Source organism: Amphiprion ocellaris, chromosome 17 (assembly GCF_022539595.1).
Source record: "Amphiprion ocellaris isolate individual 3 ecotype Okinawa chromosome 17, ASM2253959v1, whole genome shotgun sequence".
NCBI lineage: Eukaryota > Metazoa > Chordata > Actinopteri > Pomacentridae > Amphiprion > Amphiprion ocellaris.
The window spans coordinates 10,484,662-10,505,385 of record NC_072782.1 but is presented as its reverse complement, the minus strand read 5'-3'; the positions used below and the strand labels follow the sequence as shown (position 1 = coordinate 10,505,385).

Genomic DNA, 20,724 nt, shown 5'->3' with positions numbered 1-20,724 from the left:
CAGCTGCCAACATAAAATGTGCAGGGTGTAATTGTACAATAAGAGCATGACTATCTCAAGGCAACAGCCTCACTTTCAGAATATCACTTGCTGCAAACAGAAATGGGTATAGTTGACTAGAGCATCTTTATATTTTAGTTTAGAGCAACAATTCCCTTTTTTTGAAAAAAATATTTGCAGGAGGGCGTTTTATAAAGAGTTCATCACTTGTGAGCGTTTTCCATATATTATACAGTAGTTGTGTTTACTGCTCTGTGGCCTGTTGTGAAATATGCAATGTCTGTTTTGTGGATTTCTTGCATTTATTTATTTTTTATTATACATTTATTGTAAATGCAGAATATAAAGTAATTATTATCATTAATGTGTTTTCCCATATGTCTCAAAGACACAGCTTGCATGTGTAAAAGCAGTTCTAATGGATTTGCCTGTACTTGGACACATTCTGTGAATCAGTACAGTTTATGAAAGCCTTTCGAAAAAAAAGAAACATCCATTAGCTCCTTTACTCTGCACTACAGTATAAAGCATAGTGTAGTTTAATGATCTCTATACAGTGACCCAAATGTGCACCATTTGCACAAAATGCTCCTCAAGCCATTACATTATCATACCACCTGACTTGTACTACTAACTCCCATCGATCTCCACATGCACGCATGCACAAATAATAATAATAATAATAATAATAATAATAATAATAATAAAAAATGTATGTACATGTTTAGCAAGCTTCCTTTGCACGCATGCTCCCATTGATTTCGGGTGGAACAGAACATTGTTTTTAAACACCTCTCAGCTGTAAACACATAAACTCTGCATGAGCTGATTAATTCTGGCAGAGTGCCAGTGAGGTGCCCTGTAATAATGTAACACAATGTATTACTTACAGAGAGGTGCACACAAATGAATTTTTTTAAAGGCACGGAGGTAATGACTTTGCCTGACCAGCAGCCGTAACCACAAAATATTTATGTACAGAAGACTTCCTTTATGCCACACTAAATTGCAATAGAGATAAAAAAAAATGGCAGATCAAGGGCTTAATGTGGGACCATTATTCTTGTGCACTGGTGTAAGTCAAGTGTGTGTAAGTAACTTTGCTAACCCCTGAGGGAGAGGCAGCATGGCAGCGTCAGAGAATGGGCCTCGTCCCCCTCAGTGCTTGTACTCTAACCAGGCATGAGACATCGGCCTGACTGCTACCCACCCCTAGTCACGGTCACCACAAGTTAAGTGACCAATTCCAATGCATCGCTCAGGGCCAAATAACCATCCGCAGCACTGGAAAAACCTGAACATATGTGACATGCTCTTGAATGAGTTCCAGGCATATGGTTTGCCATTTGAACAGTAATCTTCGAAAGCAAGGTTGTTTGAGCTTGGGGGAGTGAATTGGTGTTTGCCTGTTTGCTTTTTATGCATCTGTTTCTGCTTGTAGGAATAAAAGATGGGGAAATATGATGTGTGCTGAATGAGCAGCTCAGCTCTTTATAGTGTGTCAACAAACAAGCGCAAGACATGCAAATCGGAGCGGTTGTCTGGTGCTCTGCAAATATTTGGCCCTTTTGCTGATCTAAGTGTTCACATTCTTCCTCTTACAGACACAAACTGAAAGGGCAGTGGCTCTGTTTAGAATTAACCCCCCCTCCCCTTTTTTTCCCCTGTGGATATTTAAACTTGACATATGGAGCGTACTGTACATAAAACACGGCGAAGATGAGGGTGTCTGGGGATTTCATTTCTGACCTCTCAAATTTTAATTCTGTGCATAGGTCTGCATTTATGGAGAGAGATTAGAGACATGTGGATATTTTATGTGTGTGTGTGTGTGCATAATCAGTTTTATATTCTCAGTAGTTACGTGACCTCATTCCAGTGGCAGCAATTTTAAATTCATACCACATTAGAGGTGGGAACTCTGTGTTCACCTCAGCAAATGAGTGAGAATTTCAGGTCGACCTATAAGTCTGAGGAACTATCTCAGGAATGACACCTCCACAAGCAACAACAGCGATGGTTCGTGGTGAGGGCTTGGTTTAATTCTGTTAGACAGGTATAAAAGCAAGATACCAACCAAATTCTTTAGAACAAATGGGAAACTGTCAGCATCTTTTATTGTGTTCAAAAGCTGCATGCCGTATTGTGAGCAGACTGGTTAATTTAAGAGACAACTACTTTTCTATGTAAGGTATTTTTGTGTGGTTTTAAAAGATAAAAATAGAGGAAAAATAAAACCGATCGTGTCTGCAGAAAGCGAGTGAAAAGAAGTAAATCTTTTAGCACCTACCCAGGGAGGGTTGGTATCACAACAAAAGGTCAGTAAATCTGATTTTACCACACACATGAGTAATTTTAGTCATCCAGATGATAAAAGAAAAAAAAACATTAACTGTAGTAATCCAGGAACATGCCAGTCAATGGCACAGTGCAGATAACCAGATGCGGTGCTCCCGAAGTGCCTGAATTGGCTCCACTTGGTTTTAACACCAGCTGCATCAGATCCTTTTATTTTTCTAATTTTCTTGGCACTAATTAAATACCTGGTGTTTGTAATGCCGCTCTTATTTGTGCGTTTCTTTTTGTCTTTTCCCTTCCTGCTGTATTTGGAATAAATGCGATATATTTGTTCTCCACGGGATAAAATTCCTGTGGCATTGAGGTAAAATTCTATATCACTAGACCTCTCATGGAAATAATGCCATCCCAATAGGGGTAAATCCAGGGACATTTCTGGGGACGGTGCCAGCTGGGGATAAAGCAGCAAATATGGAGACTGTTCCTGGAAAACTGGGGCATCTGGTTTCTGGAGCTGAAACTGCTAGCCTTGGTATTCAGACCTCTGACTTATCTATTATGTTAAGAGCTCCACTGGCAGCTGCGATAAGACTGAACTGGACAAGTTTCACAAACGAAGATAGCTGCTGTACTGTACTCTCAAATTATTTATTTAGTGCACCTTAAGTAAAGATAATTCCTTTAATTGAGACCTGAATTTCTTTATTTGCATTTTTCTTTTCCCCCCAAAAGGCTTCTAAAGCATGCATGTATGCATAAACTGATTTCCATTCCTTTTGTTCCCTGCAGGAGAGGAGGCACTGACTATGTACCTGGCCAAAAACAAGCTGGACAGGAAGCTTGCCAACGCTACTCAGAATGTGGAAGCCCTTCATCAGCTGGCGTCGTCCTACTTCATTGACCGTGACGGCACAATGAGGAAGCTGCATGAGATCCAGATTTCCACCAACGCCATCAAGGTTGGTGCATTTTAAACATTCACATGCACATGAAAGGCACAAATTCATTGGCTTCTGTCAGCACTACAGTGCAATGAGTCATGTATTCTCAGCTGATGAAATAACATTTATTGTGATATATAATGTGCATAAATACATTTAGTAAGTGTATTGTTTCTTTTATTTGCTTAAATTAGTAATTTTTTGGTGAGACTGTGTTTAGTAGCATTATAAAGGGTTTGTTATTTACTAATCCTAATGTTTTTATTCAGTTTTTAGCCTGTTTTTCTGAGGATGTCTGACTTTTAAAGTATTTTTCTTTAGTGTTTCATTTTAATTAGAAAAGGAAAACTCAAGAGACAAAACAGCAGGTGCTTGTGAGTGCCTCCCAAAAACAACCCTTATGACAGTTCCAAAAATAGTTTATTTGCTAATCTAACCCAATTTGTGATAAGGTTACAGGCAACTGAAAGTACACGGTAAACAGAGCGGAGCCAGGTCAGAGAAAGATGACTTTCATATCCTGTCTCATCAACACCGCTGTTTTGAGTCACACTCTTTGTACACCAGCCATCTTTCTTATGATTTTTTGCTACAAGGTTACTTTCACCCTTGCTGGTGAGAAGAAGCAGTTATTAGAAACGATCAGAAACATGTAAAAGTAGGATACTGCCCTGTACATAAACCATGTGTTTTGACAGTCAGATGAGCAACTTTCATGTTCTCCAGAGACAGATGGTGTGCAATGCAAATGAATAACACTATAACGCAAAGGAAGCACATCCCAATGATTATAGATTAACAGATTCTAACATAGGATTGTACAGATAAGTTGGTTTTAATATAGATACTCACAAAATTAACATACTTCCCTGAAGTAGTCATATAGAAGAGTGGGTGGAATGAAAGTAGACTAACGTGGATGATGCTACCACAGGCTGAAGGTGTATAAAACATACGTTTACATGTATGTGACTAAATTGCAAACTGTTATTCTAACCATGTACCCTATTTATGAATATTCACGTCAAATGAAAAGGGTTTTATGTAGAGAAAAACAACATTTTCTCAACATTTTGTACGCCAAATACTAACACCAAAGTGGAATTACAAGAAAAAAAAGTATTAAAACAAAGCCACAACATCTACCATGGCGTATAATTATGAATCAGTCCTGTGCAACACTATGAGTGATGTGCATTATGATTCTGTGAGTACACCTGTATAACACATCAACAATACTGCTCAGGGGCCCGGGACGGCATCTCTCGCCTCCTCTGACCTTGCTCGTACGCATCTAGTTTGCAAGGCAATACAAGTGTTGCAACTACAACAACAAAAAATAAAGAAATAAAGCTGGAGTAAACACGAGTGCGCGGCACTGCTTCTGGGATGTTCTGTTGTGTCAGGTTGTCAACTTGATTAACAAGTCTGCACTACAGCATGTGGAGCCTCTTGCACCTATTACGCTTCCAGTTGCACTGACCTGGACAACCCAGAGCACCCAAGCACTGATTACATTACTGCGGGTATGGAAGATATCGCACAACACACATGCAAATAACACAGCTACAGCTGTTTGGTGATAGCATTAACATACTCATTATGTACAGTAAATGTTCAGTTCTCCATTTCTTGTCTTTTTACCATTCAGTGTGCTCACAATAATATGTAAATGTGCCTCTTATAAGCAAACCACTAGGTGCTCTGGATAAAAGAGAAAACATGGTGCTTTGTAAATATCACTATTCCCTACAATAAATAACATACAAAATGCAGGGATGGACAATAAAACAGCTACACAGTGAAGTAACAGAAAAATGTTCATTTTGTTCCATTTATAAAAAAGAGAAGATGGAAAAAACACATCAAAGCACACATAACCGAGGCCTCGGTACCAGCCATATTTTGTGTTTATATGGAAACACGGTGAGAAAGCCTGAGCCAACGAAGCTGCAGGTAAATTGTGTTATCTGCCACAGTAAAATGTTACCTTCTCTGAGCGAGTTAGCTGGTGTTAATTTCAAGCCCTGCTGATCGTAATTATTTAGACTTCTCTGGTTTTCCATGGGTCTGCAATCACACAATTCTTAGCAGAAAATAGATCGCAGATGTGAAAATAGGCTGCAGCACAGAGAAATTGGAATGTCACCTAATCGTGTAGGCTTTCATCCAGTAACGGTGCATCACCTCTCGTATGAGGATCGGAACTTTAATACTGGCGACTGATGTCAGCCTGAGAGATTTAACATTCTAGTTGCTGAAACCCCACTTTAAAATATGTGCTGTTAACTGTAACATAGGACAATGGGCATACAATTGCAATTTGGAATTGTACAGTAAAGGTATAAAAGCAATTAATAATAAGTAGCTTGTTTAATTTAGTAACACTAATAAAGAAGAGAACATTTTTACATATGGGTAAACATCTATTAAATGTTTCACACAACTGATTTGGTGACATTTCACATAAATGAGACAATAATGATGAGATATTGGTATTTTAAACACTTTATTTATAGTATTTTCAGTGTGAATATGCCAATAATGTCAGTAATGTTGAGTCAGATCCGAGCCAAAGAGGAATGTGCTTCATCATAAATATTCATTCACATTCTGTGTGTAGGCTGTTGGAAAGTTGGGTTTTTTGTTTGAATCTGTGCAGCTGCCTGAAAGCGAGCAGAATATGCAACTGATGTTTTACCAATTTCTGTTGTATTTTATTTTACTGTATGGCATTATTGACATTATTTAACCTATCTCTCCTCTGAAGCCTTTCTGGTAAGCTGCTCTGCCAAAAGTGACCTTTATAAAGTGCATTTTTAAAAATTCCAGCGAACACAAAAACATGGAAGAGAAGAACCAATGCAAATTGCACAACTTTTAAAAATATGAGAAAGTACTGCATGAGCTGAGCAAGCCTTTTGTACATATACTGATGCTGCTCTGAACACAAACAGCAAGTGGAGCTGAATGTGCTTATCCTGTTTACTGAAACTGAAACTCGTGATACGATGATGCATTTTATCTTCTTTCGTGAATTTGTTCGCTTCTTCTTGATAATGCCTTGCAATAACCTCTTCATAAATCCAAAATTCCCGCTGCTGTTGACATGCACCTGTGCTTGCACACCTGCACAGAATTTCTCCAGGACAACTCTCCCATACAGCCACCGATGCTCCACCTCCCTGTCTTCATTCAAGGAGCACCTCCCCAGCTTTTTGTTGTTGTGAGTGACAAGTGGATTAAGGGGCTTTGGCAGATGAGACTCCAGGTAGCAGGAAGTCAAGCATGACAAAATTAAGCGGACCTGACAGTGACTGCTGAGTCAGTTTCTCAGGAAGGGAAAGCAGGAGGTGTTGAGAGGAGAGAGTATCCACACACACACACACACACACACACACACACACACACACACACACACACACACACACACACACACACACACACACACACACACACACACACACACACACACACACACGCACACACACACACACACACACACACACACACACTGCAAAGCTGAGTGGACTGCATGTCTGCTGATCAAAACCGATGGACCTATAGCATATGTCAAGAGGTGAGGCTTTGTCGGAGCTTAGGAAAGGGCTGAGAATTGATTGGCAATTGGGTGAGTTAGCCAGTTAGTTAATGGCATGCGAGATAGCTTTTCTTTTACCTATCAGGTATTGCATCCTCTGAGGGTTGGTAATGAGTTGTTTAAAACACACAATGGATGTCTCTCGCTCATCTAACAGGATAAAATAGCACCTTAATGGCTTTGCTCTGTCAAGCGAAACAAACATGGCTGTGTATGCAAAAGCATCAAGTAAGTTGTGTACAGCGGGACATGTGAGGACAGACAAAGATTCCACTTTCATACTGGTATAAGTGTTGTTCCTATGTGATGTGTCGCTTTACACTGAGCTTAGATTTTTGTATAAATGATTCTTTGTGTGTGTAATGATGCACAGTGTTAGGCTTAATTACCAAATAGGAATAGCAGTAACTGATACCTCAGGGGCTGGGAAAGCTGCAGGTTCAGTTTATGTAATTGGTTTGAGGTAGTTCATTTAGCTGAGTCATATATTATTATATAATGTCGACGATCCCCTCATCTAAGAGCAGAATTAAAGAAAAGTAAAGCCTCCAGTGATTATGGATTAAGTAAGAAAAATCTTGTGCACATCAGTGGCATTTTTAAAATGAACATTTGCACATTCTCGGATTCTGATAATGTCAGTGGAAAAGACAAAGCAGGTGCCAATTTAAAGGAATTTTAAGGTTGTGATGAGAAGAACATGTCTTCAGCTTATATTATTCCTACATGATGCACATTGACAGATGGAAAGAATAAACACAAAGTGACCAAAGGCATCAAGTCAGACAGTTAGATTCTAAATGCCAAGTATATCTACAATAATATGGTGCAAATATACATTTTTTATGGTCAACATACACTACTGGCACACAAGTAATGTGCCCAGTCACTATAACTCTCATACTAGAAGCAGTATACAGTGTTTTGATTGGTCAAGTGTAAAATCTAGCTTTCCTATAGTCTACACTGTACTATAATGTGCTATTTTGATACATAGGTTGTATAAGATGTTGTATAAAATGTTTTCATAGTATATAATATATATATAAATAGTATTTTATCTAAGTACCAGTGTTAAATTGCTGCACATGTGAGTCACCATGAGAATTTAAATGACATAAAATGATGGGGAAGCATGTAAAAAGAGCTTAAAATAGCAGCAGATCATGTGCAACAAGTTTAGTAGAAACATACATTTAAAATTACCAATATAACTAATAGTATTTACTAATGCTCTTTAACCTTGTGCATGATTGTCAGATTTTCTATGACCAAAACTCACCTAAGACTGAACTTCTTTCCCGTATGTCTGCACTATAAATAAAGGCAGCATAAATTGCAGTTCTCCAGTCACGTCGGCAGCAGACAGACAGTGATCAGAATGTGCAGAGGAAGCAAAGTCCATCAGAAGGAATGGATCCATAAACACAGAGAACAAGGGCTTTGCTCCTCCAATATTGATTCAGTATGGCTGTGAGACCTGCTTTGGAGGGCAAACTTACAATCAGGATGAAAAACACGTGTCAATACAGCAGGAATGTTTTAGATATTTCCTGTCTGTGAGTAAGCACATTGAAAGTTGGGTCCACTGCAACTTTTTTGTGAAGCAGTTGAAATTTTGACCTCTGAGGGGTTCATTATTTTACTTAGTTATACACGATCAGCTCATGCACCAGCTATTAATGACTATCAACTTCATTTGTAGCATTATGCAAACGAATTAGCACAAATAATGCTAAATTACATATTTGAATTTATTCTAATTATTTCGGATAATTAACAAATTGAATGAATGGTATGATTGTTATATTTAATCATACTGCAATAGTACAATTAATAGCAGGTACATATTAGACTAGAGATGGTGTTATATTTAATTATTATTAACTATTATCACTAGTATTTTAAATATTTTCAATCCTATTGAAATTTAAGCAAATCAAAAATTACTGATATATGTTTTTATTGGTAGTCTTACATGTCTTGGGTAAAATAAATAAATAAAATTACTATAATATTGAAACCATTAAAACAGCTTCATATATGGAATTATTAAACATGTTGGATGGACCATGGTTTTTGGGTCTGGGTGATTTTTTTCCTATTATTTAGTTTAATAAAATTATTCATTTCATTATTTTTTTAAAACCCGGGAGTCTTTGACTATGAGTCATTTTTCATAAAAAAAACCCCAAACAAACAAAAAAAACCCCCCATACACCCCCATTTACATACATGGAAACCCATTAACACTTCATCTAGACATGGTCAATAAATTAGTAAATAAGATCATAATTAGAGTGCCACACATCACTTCCATACAATGCACATGCAATGAATATCTCTACAACATGAGGAATACAAGTGCACAGACTCCTACTTCACCTTTTGTGAAACTAAACACACACACAGTTACAGCAATGTTACCTTGCAAGCGTCAGAACCTGCCCGACTGTGTCGATTTTACCTTGCGTGTTTCGCCTCCTGTAATGTGTTAAACTACATGATGTCTTGTGACAACAGTTCCAAAACAATCTAAATGTTAAAGCCTTTCTAACCATTTGTTGCTGGAGAAAAACAGCAAATAAATAGCTTTGAAATTGTGCCTTCTTATCACAATTGATCAGGATAGCAGAATGCACGGCGAAAATCGTTCTCTTCTCAAGAGCCCACAGAAATGATTCTGGAAACTATAGATGCAAGTGTAGTGCATGTATTCCACTTCAGAGTATGATGAATATTTGGAAGATAGGGGAGAAATATTGATGTCCACTGAGAGGGGGATTCAAGAGTAGGATGCTGGTGCCACATCTGCCTAAGCCATAAAAACACTCCAGTGTTGAAGTGCCTGTAAGTAAGTGTGTGTGATGTTGTTGTGCATGTGGTTCTTTCCTACCTTGGTCTCCACAATGACATGCACATGTAAAATTAGTTGTCATTCAGGGCAATACAAATGTTGTTATAGGGGACAACAAAGTACATCTTATATCCTTCCTATAATCATGACTAATGTCATCATTGTAGGTTGCAGGCATTGAATGAATATGTTTATTCCAAGAAATGTACAGTAGTCAGCCACAACATTAAAAACCAATGAAGTGAAAAAGATCTTTTGGAGTGTAGCTGTACGGACTTGACCAAAAGTGTTCCAAAAAAGGGCCAAGGCTTGTGAAATACGTCTCAGCAAAGCCTGGCATGTGACATCAGATCCCACAAAAAAAGCTACAACAATTTGCTGAAAATCATAATGCTTTCTACGATAGAAAACTGTCAAAACATACAATGCATTTGTGTTTGATCAGTCGGGGTGCCATGCTAACACCTGTCCACCAGAGTAGCCACAATAGGCACATAAGTTTTAATACTGCACCGCAGAGCATTGAAAAAAGGTGATCTGGTATGATAAATCACATTTTCTTCTACAGCATGTGGACATCCAGGTGCATGTGTGTCATTTACCTGTGCAGGAGCTGGCAGCTGGAAGCACTGTGGGGGGAAGGCAAGCTGGCGGAGGCAGTGTGACGCTCTGGGCACAGTACTACTGGGAAACCTTGGTTCCTAGCATTTATGTGGATGTTACTTTGACACCTAATACCTACCTAAAAACTGTTGTAAACCACCCCTAAATGGTGACAGTATTCCATGTAGAAAGTACCTCTTTCTGCGGGACAATGCACCCTTCCATACTGCAGAAATGGTTTAGGAAGGGTTTAAAGAACATGACAAAGAGTTGAAGGTGTTGACTTGGCCTCCACATTCTACAATCTGATTAAGCATTTATGTGATGTGCTGGAAAAAAAAAAAAAACAACTCCCATTTACTCCCTACCTTACACCTTAAATGATCTGCTAGTAAAATGTCATGGAGTCCATGAATCAATGGGTCAGAGCTGCTTTGGAGGCAGGAGGGGTTTTAAAGCTGTGGCTAATTGGTGTATATCTGTAAGTTTTTGTCTGTTCAAGACAATAAACATCAATAAATATTATGTATTTTTTTTAAAAATGTTTAAAATAGCACAATATTGTACCAAGCTTTGATTTTAATTGAAAACCTCCATAATGGTTGTGGGTCCATCAGACCTGTGAACATCGGTTATGTAGCAAAAACCTGAACACCGAACATTCTCAGCCTGTGTTTTGTAAAAGGTAAGAATCTTCTATAGTGTCTGCAACAATATATACCAGAGGGGAATTAATTATGGTCAAAAAACCTGTCTGCTTAAGCCATTTTTTATCTAGTGAGTGTCTATCAACAAGCAAATAAAAACAAAAGAAGAGAAAAAAATGAACTTGGAAAGTAGTTTTACAATAAACCGAAAACAATTATATTTGATTCTCAGGATTAAACAAGTTTTAATTTGGAGTTGGATGAAAATCGTGCAAATGTCAGGGACAAGCTCTTTAACAAAACGGTTGAATGGTTTGCCATCAGCGTTTTTTAATCTTTTCATGCTTTTCCCACGAGAGATATCATTTATCCAAGAATCAAAATAGGGGCCAAAAGTGTTCTCTGAGAAAATTAAACAGTAAGTTTGCAAATTCACAAACACTACAGTAAATCTGGAACCAAAAATCTGCTAGAACACCCTACACAATATTCCCTTTAGTACACTGGGCAATGAATCATACCTATGGAGAAATCTACTAAAATATACGTGAAGAAGTAGTAATAAGCAGACAAAGTACATTTTATAGGTAGATCAACAGATTGTATGCACAAAACCATATACGATATACAATCGCAATAGCTTATCTGCATTATTTTTGCAGTAATTTATGCTGTGTATAATTTTTTGCAAGCGGTACTTGATTAACTGTGTCATTATCAGACTACTAATGAGGCAGCAGAACAGTATGTGAACATCAGGACAGCCAGCAGGGTATACAACAATCCGTCTTTGATGACATCAGACATCTGTGCAGGCACTAATGCAAAGCTTCCTCATTATAGACCCAGTTGCTTTTTTTCATCAACAAGAAATACAAACAATTGTTTGATTGTTATTGGACTCCTACAGGTTGCACATGCTGTGAAAGCCGCAACGGTTGGAATACTGAAAACACATTATAGAGCGTTATTAAGGTTGCATATAAAATTGGTCTCTGAGGAGCGATGATTTTGTTGTTAAAAAAAATTTACTATTAATCAAAATCAGTCACTACCAAAGTGTTAAATATGAGATGTGCTTTGAACACTAAGGGATGGTTTCCTGTGTCTTCTGTGCAGTCTACATGCAGCTGCTTGCCACTTAATGTGCAGACTGATGACTGTCTACGTGCATAGTGGCGGGCTGAATTTATCAAACCTTTCATCCTCGATTCCTCTTTACGTCTCCCTGAGACTTTGCACAGCTTAAGAGGTCTTGGGCTACATGTGAACGTTAATCAAAACAAAGACATGTCCCCGCTGTGCTGCCACTGCCGTCAGCAAAATCTTAGCAAAAGCACACAAACCGCAGCTGTATGATGATGACAACCGACCGAAAAAGAGTGAAGAACAAATACACATATCACAAAACTGTCACAAAACTGCACAATCATACAGTCAAGAAGTAAAATTAAAGTAGGAATGTGTATTGTGTCTATTTTAATGTCTGCATTTCAGCCCCTTGTGTAAAATCTGCAAACGCATATAAAGCTAAGGAAGCATGCAAGCATACATGTATTCACTCAGACAAACAAACAAACAAGCAGCTTTCCGAATTGAACAAGTTGGCCCGAGGTTACAATGTAATGAGATCGCACACTAGCATGCTGTATATCATTTTCCATGAATGTGTAGCAGCTCTTTTATTAAACAGAAAAAAAGGAAAAAAATCAAATAAGTCATACGGCATAGAGGTATTATCCATTTTTACTGATTCATAAATCACATTTCAGTTCTCCTTGTGCCAAAATCTGTATTCATCACCAGTCCTCACAGAGCTGAGCTCCCACATGCATGCGCATGAATATCCAGAGTTTAAGTCGCAGTGGCAGCAGGCTAAGCAGAGTATTCCACACCGTTTCCAGCACCGTTTTCCAGTTGCTCCCGGAGGATCCCGAGGCACACTGAAGCCAGATGAGCTACATACTCCAACAGAGGATAGTACACCCCTGTGCTATATCACAAATTGTATCACCTTCCAATAATTGCATCACTTCTAAGTTCAACAGTAGGATATTTGCTCTGATAAAAAATTGAAAGCTCACAGTTTAGATTTACTGTTTTAAAAATGTATGCCCCACTGAAATAGCTTCAGATTCAAATCTTTTATTTTTTGTAATACTTTTGCGTGTCACCATTTATTTTTGATGACAGAATCAATCCTCCTCGGCATGGGGAATTTCTGGAGAGATGTTCTGTCATTCTTCAGAGACTATTTTTTTTCATCTGCTCTTCCTGCAGGGGTAGTGTTGCTCTAACTTTCTTTTCAAATAATTCCAAAGGTGTTCTATTGAATTTTAAGTTAGCCAGCATACAGGGCCAGATCACACTTTTAACATCAGTCTTCCTCAGAAACTCTTGCATGGTTTGGCAGTGAATTGGATTGGTATCAGAAGCATCTTGTCAGTCAGTATTATTATTTCTCCACAAACATCCTTGGTACCATCAAGAAATGTAATCTCCCTAACAACATTTGCACACATGCAGCCCCAAAACATCGCACTCTCACCCCAATGGTTCACTGTCAGGACTATGCATTCACTGTAGTAGCTCTGGCCAGGCTCACTCTAAACATACTGTACCCCATCATAGCTAAACAAAACCATCTTGGTCTCATCTGACCAAGGTGAAAAGCATTTATGTAGCTTCTTTTAATGGACAATAGCAAAAGAACATCATTTCAGATGTTGATGTTACACATTTTTATGCTGTCACAGAAACACATTTTCAGGACAATGGCCTCTGGTTAGTCTGATTAGCGGTACTATGGATTATTTTATACCTCCTAATTACTGCTGCCTGAAAAATCTGCAAAATGTACTGCATTGCAACATGCCATACATATATACTTTAACTGCTGAGGTTTATTATGACATTACTTGTATTTTGTTTTCCTTCTGGACCTCTGTCGGAAATTACCTACGTTAGCTCTGGCAGTGTCGTTACTAGCATGTGCGTCACACAACTGCAGATCCTGTCAATGTTGTTTATGGTTATGCATGCTTATCAAACCAGTACATTTAAGTATATAATTATTCTAACAGTTTATTGGAAAATACTAGTTAAGAAAAAAATAGTTGAGCATTGAAAACAAAACCAGGATTGTTATGCCTATTTCCACTTTTATCCTAATACAAAATACATATACCCATATTTTTGTGGTCTCAACAAACAGAGGTACATATACAAACACTGGGGCTCTCTGCACATCCCTGTATCCCACTGTGAACAATATCATACCTTGCTGATAGAAATAAATGACATATGGCTGTTTGTCTTTGTGCGGCTAAACTTGATTGCTGCAAGCTAGAACTCCAGTGGGGAAGGAGGGTCATTTAGGAATGAAAATAAGATACCCAATGGAGTGTTTTAATGGAAAGAAAATGTCAATTTTACGAGTGAGTGTTCTCCTGCGGAAATGTGTGATTATGCAGGAAAAAGCATGATGAGGAACCGACTGTGTGGACGTGTGCTATCATGACAGTATATGAGTGTGCACGCGACTGAGCGGCTGACTGTGTACTCTATATTCATTCATGCATGAAGTGTGCAAGTGTGCATTCCTACAGGGGGAGTGTGTTTACTGCATCCCTCACAAGGTCACCTATCCATACAGTTACTCTGGGCAGATTTACACCAGCAATCAATATGCATATTTCCTGATGATGCTGCAGCGCTGTGGATGCTGCTAGTGTACTGGCCGCAGCCACACAATCCTGTTTCTCATTTCAAAGTCCAGCCATGTGAGCCTCGTGTGAGGTAAGAGGAATTTAACTCGTACACAATATGACCCAGATTTCTGTCGACTGCAGTGGCCAAGTTTGGAGCAGTTTACATCTAATTTGCATTTGCCACAAGCAAGCATGACAGATTTTATATGCAGTGTTAAAACAGAGTTAAAACACTTGAGGGTGCCACGGTTATAATTAGAAATACCCCAAAGTCGATAATTTTCTCAGTATCACTTAAAACTAATGAGTTACATTAACAATGACTTTAACACTTGACAGATTTGTCTGTTTAAATATTCATACAAATAATTTTACAGATATTCAAGAGAAATGTACCACTACACATAAAATCTGATTTTCTCATCCCTCCAAAGTGTCTTACAGGAACACTGTAGCCATGTATAATATGATACGAACAAGACAGGAAGAAAAAGAAGTCCTCTGAGAGCTTCCACTGCGAAGCTTGGAGAATTACTGAGGAGCAAGTCTCTTCATTTCTATGTAGCCATAAATAGCAAGTCATTAAGAAAATGGCAGGTGATGGGCAGATTACGAAGGCTCAGCAGAGGAGATGTGTAATGAAGACAGTTGAACCTTACAGTATTCTCTGCTGTCCCATTCACCCATCTTATTGCCTTCATCCCTTGTTTTCCTTATCTCACGTAGCTTCAAACCACCTTTTAATTCTCCCTGCTCTTTCAAGTTGAAACGCAACTTAGCACAATGTGAGGCTTGGTTTCAGAGAATACATACCTCTGAGTGTGAGAAACAGAAGTGAGAACACACCGACTAGTTTCAGGAATCAGAAATAATGAGAGCGCCATATGCTGTCATAATTTTAATGAACTTAGTGAAAGTGGTTTTACTGCACATTGAAAGAGTCAATACACATTGAAGGGTGATCTCTAATGGATATGATTTCTCTGTTCTCGTAGAGCTGCAGTGCTAATGTAAAACTAATACTGATTAAGCCTCAAGAGGGAGAGATGTTTGATTTTATTCCATGTAACTTATCCAACTGAAAACATAAGGTCTATATGTGTGTATTTTCTATTGATCCATGGAGAGAAATAAAAAAAAAAGTCTGTTCAGCAATCACATGTAAATGATTAAACACTTAGAACACTGATTTAGACACTGTTGGAAGACATTGATTAAACTTGTAGCAATCTTTAATTGAAATGAAAAGTGTCTAATTCCTAAAGACTCCAATTCAACATGACAAAGTCAGTTTTTACTGAAGATTTTCTCAGTTTTATTCCAGATATTTTACAGTGGCCAAGTCTATTTTGCAATTACCCTCCTTAGAATATTTAAATTGCATACAGTGTTCTGTCATGAGCTGACCTTTGCCTCCCATGTTAACTGCTAGATGTTCCTCTTTGTATTTAAGGAATTAAAAATCCTAAGGAGGTTTTTAATTGGTGCTCTAATAAAGGCAGGCACATTAAAAAGGTCAGCTAAAGAAGTGAACTGAATTTTGGCATCAATTCTAAGATAAATAGAGCATACCGTACACAATGTATGTATTTTTGCTACAGGTGCCTAATTAGAGTGGGGCAACTGCAATCTAATAAAGTGAGAAACTTGAGCTTATTTTATCACATTTATAATTCATAAGCACACTGCTCGAGATGTAAACATGAAACCAAAAATTGTCAAATATGCTTGAGGTCAGAATGTTTGCTGGCATATTTAGTCACTGATTATGCATGTAAATGGCAAAGACAAGCTCATATGTAATTCAGCTTTGAAAAAAAGAAGCAATATAATTTAGTCCTAACACACACGCGCACACACACACACACACACACACACACACACACACACACACACACACACACACATCCATTTCCCACACATCCTCCCACACACACCTGATGCACTGCAGCTGCATTGTATGTATGTCACCAGGATGAATTTTGCATTTTGAAAAACAAAGAAGTTTGCACAGAGAGGAAACTTAGTTTTCCAGCATTTGGTGCTTGGGGAATAGTGGATGTACATTTGGTTGCCAACAGAAAATACAAAAAAAGGAGAAACCTAGGATCTCATGTGCATCATCTCTTATTTACTCGGTTAGATGATTTTCTTGATGACAGATGACAATTAAAGAGGATGTTCCAGAACCGTGGTTTCTGACTGTGGGCTGTGATACAGCCCGGGCCCAGCGGGATTCCACTGTTGTGTTCTGCTTAATAATCCAAATCCTCTAAGTCCCCCTCGGCCCACTTCAGTCCTTTGATTGCTCCTTGTATTTTTATTACGTTATACTCTATTTTCATAATCTGGTGCACAGCACTCTTCTGGTGTGTAGTGCAGAGAAAGAAAAGAGAGAGCCTAACAAGTGCTGCACACAGCTTTCCTGAGGTCATTCAGATTACAAGGGTCAGTCTCTAATCCATAAAGCTGGGTATGTCTGCTCTTAATTTGGAATAAAAAATTCTTGGAGAGAATAAAAGTGCATGTTAAACTGGCTGCGACAAACCATGCTCATGTTTATGCACATGATTTGTGTGTAACTATGTAAATATTCCTCAGCTCGCTGTTGCAGCCGCCTCCGTCTCCACCTGCAGAAATGTCCGTAGGTGACAGAGGACAGATATTCGCTTTGCTCTGTCGCCATGGATCATGCAACACAACCTTTTGAGGGAGGCAATTCATTTGGTGATAAGCACAACAAAAGGCGGGAAAAAGTGCACTGTCAGCAGCCATCAAGATGGTAGAGTGTGATTGGCAAGTCTAGTTCTGTGATCAATCTGCCCATGTACCTTATGCAAGTCCATGAAGTGCATTTCAAAGCCCGACACTTGGCTGGAAGAACATAAAGAAGGAAACCTACTTGGAAATTGTTGACCGCGGAGATGAAAACTGCAGTAAAAAAGATCATTAATGTCTCTAGGTTTTATGAAAAATGGATTCAGTTTCACTGAAGTCAGGAAATTTGACTAAATGTGACCTGACACAGCCCTCTTCAATGTAAGAGCGGTGAACTACATGTTTTGCCTGTATACAATAGCAGCTATATTTTCTTTTCAACTGACTCTTTGAAGCTTCCACTTGCAATGAATTGACTTTACCTCACCCCACTGCACATAAAGGTTCAAATCAACTGAAAAACATAAAATCTCACCTGTCATTAGTAATTTTTCAGCCATAATATAGTGTTGATTGTTATTTGGATTGCAGTATTCACTCAGGGAATAAACAGCAGGTGCTACACTTTATCAGCTATAATTTGTAGTATATGTGTTGAAGGAAAACAGGCTTAACAACTGTAAAGTATACAGAAATTGCACTGACATTATTTTACTTAAACTTGATATAGTTCATGCCAGAGTTATATTGTGAAACATTTCTACAGAAGGTTTGTCTGGCATTCCATTTTGTATTTCTTGTTATTTAATGTGTATTTTAGAGAAATTCTCCTTTGCAACAGTAATATATTGGACCATACTGACACTGTAAATGCATCAACCTGAGATTAAAGGCCATAATTTGCTCAGTGCAGTGAGTTCAGACGTCCCCTAACAATAAAAAGTGATTAAGAAATACTTACAGTTATTGCAGCTCTGTAGTGCCCTAAGATAATACAAATGAATGCAGCAGGATTTATACAAGAACATATTGATTTAATGCTAAGATTATATAGTTCCCCAAGACAGTCTGTCTCTCTGTCTATTCAACACTCCCACACCATACACACAAACACATGCACACACACACACACACGTGCACACACTCGCATACCAACACACAGCCTGATGCCAAGGGTAAGATATACATCTGTCTAATTTCTTGCTTGTCAGCCCACCATCTGGTACAGTATCAACATTAAAAACTGGAAAAATTGTATCACACTGCCAATCACACACATACACACACTCGTGAAAAATGATATTTACTGAGGCAGTAGGTGGTGGACATCACACACACAAATTACTATTTTTGATTCATCTGTCAGTGTCATGTTTTTTTGCCAGGTTCAGTGTGATTATACATCTGAAGTCCTCTCTCAAGACCCCAACTGAGGCTTCAGCATATTTATGATTTGAAACAGTGGAACATAGCTGGTGTGAAAGAATGTAAATGTGATTTAAATGGTAAAAGGTCTTTACTTATATAGAAGCTTAGCTAGGTTCTACTATACACCTCAGTCACACACACCGTTGGCAACAAATTTTGGATTGCAATGTGCCCGGCACTTTGGCGCATGGCGGGGATCCAACCAGCAACCTTCTGATTAGAGGACAACCCACTCTACTTTTAAAAGCTGATGTTCTAGGATCATAACATTGCAAAGAACTGAAAAATGATCAACAATCATCACTTGACATATCCCGAAGGAATCCCAGCTTTCGGAATCTTATCAATATAAAGGCATCTTAACATGCAAAGATTAAAAATGTTTAAAACTGGTATTATGCAGTGATTTATTTTTAATTTACTTTAAAGATTATCTGGATTAATTTTTTTTTATTCCCACTCGCATTTGTGGGATTTGACCTTCTAATCTAAGAAAAGACTCCATTAACTACTTGCGTGTAAAAAAAGTTACTTACAGTCACAAAGCCACAGAGAAAGACCACCTGTCTATTCATTTTAATTCAAATAGCCTGTTATCTTTGAAGTATCAAATGGTCGAGACAAGTGAACTTTGGTAAAAATGGTGGAACACCGTTTTCAACTGTTTGCTAAAAAAAAGGTCACTATTGTAATGTGTTGTTTTCTTTTATTCTTAATGTCATTGTTGTGTTCACAGCCTTTTTTCTGCTCCTCTCAAATGACCAACAAATCTGTTTTTATCAACACCGAGTGAAGCACACATTGGTCATCTTTTTGTTAAAGAATCACAGTCTTAATTTTCTCTTATGGGCATCATTTTTGTATTCAGTAAAGACCCTCCTGAGAGAGTGAAGGAAAAAAGATAAACACTTGAGGATTTGGGTGAGATTCATCTTTTCTCTCCCTTAATCTCCTTTGTGGAGTACTCTCTCATTTGGCTCTTGGAACACTGTAAAATCACTATTAGGAGCTAGTTGAAGAAGACGCTAATGAGCAAAGGCAAAGGCATTTCTCTTCCTTCCTTTCTTTTCAAGTGCAACCTCTTCAAGGTCTCAGATGTGGAGGCCATATGTTTTAAAGCATCCTCTTCACATCTGAATAGCATCATTATTTCTTTTGACAGTGGGTAGGAGGGTGGGAAAAGAGAACCACTGCTATTGTCTCAGTGCTATTGTTTGGGGCAAAGCGAGCACATAGTTCATGAAAGAAAGAAAGAAAGAAAATGGCCACTAATGCTCCTCTCTTTCAAAAAAAAAAGCCTCTTTTAAGTGACTCCAAAGGAAGTCGCATCGTTGTAATAAGCTGAACATATCAGCAGCTGCTACATCAAAAATGCCCTCTGTAAAGGTGTTGTTTTAAAATTAAATCAACACCTCTTTTGAGCATTGAGTGAATTAGCCCTCACATTATGGCAGGTTATAGAAATGATTATAGAACATGTTTCTTGTGTGAGAGCCTGTCTCTTTTGATTTATCTATGTGCCACAGAGTCTTTATATACTGCTGTGAACGCAGTACAGTTAGCGTTCATGAAAGTCTGAGTTATTCAGAAAGGGAAATTGTCTAATGACTGTGACATTATTATATTTTTGGTTGTAATGCAATGTAACAGAAATACATCACAACACAGTACTGGGAGAAATATGACACATGAACATACAAGCGGTCACTACATCACGTACAAAACATATTTGCAGATGCTGGCATCCACATCTACAAATTTGCACTTTCTTTCGAATGCAGCTTTCATTTGAGTCCTAATTCTCTTGCAGGTGACAGAGACACGGACGGGGCCACTGGGATGCAGTAGCTATGACAATCTGGACTCAGTTAGCTCAATCCTCCTGCAGAGCCCCGAGAGCAAGCTTCATCTGCAAGGTAAACAAATCAAGTATACCCACATGCTTCCCCAGGATGCTGGACATCACAGGGAAGAGGGGTCA

The 20,724-nt window shown here is 38.3% G+C and overlaps 1 protein-coding gene and 1 long non-coding RNA gene across 2 annotated transcripts in view; one reads left to right on the top strand and one right to left on the bottom strand.

Moving 5' to 3' along the window:
• LOC129350962 (uncharacterized) overlaps window positions 1-20,724 on the bottom strand; it is a 182,859-nt gene that overhangs the window by 86,122 nt on the left and 76,013 nt on the right. The window lies entirely within an intron of this gene.
• brinp1 (bone morphogenetic protein/retinoic acid inducible neural-specific 1) overlaps window positions 1-20,724 on the top strand; it is a 104,780-nt gene that overhangs the window by 55,645 nt on the left and 28,411 nt on the right. Inside the window, exons 4-5 of the mRNA XM_023283775.3 lie at window positions 3,088-3,257; window positions 20,554-20,659. Coding sequence (XP_023139543.1) covers window positions 3,088-3,257; window positions 20,554-20,659 — 276 coding nt within the window. The remainder of the gene's footprint in view (window positions 1-3,087; window positions 3,258-20,553; window positions 20,660-20,724) is intronic.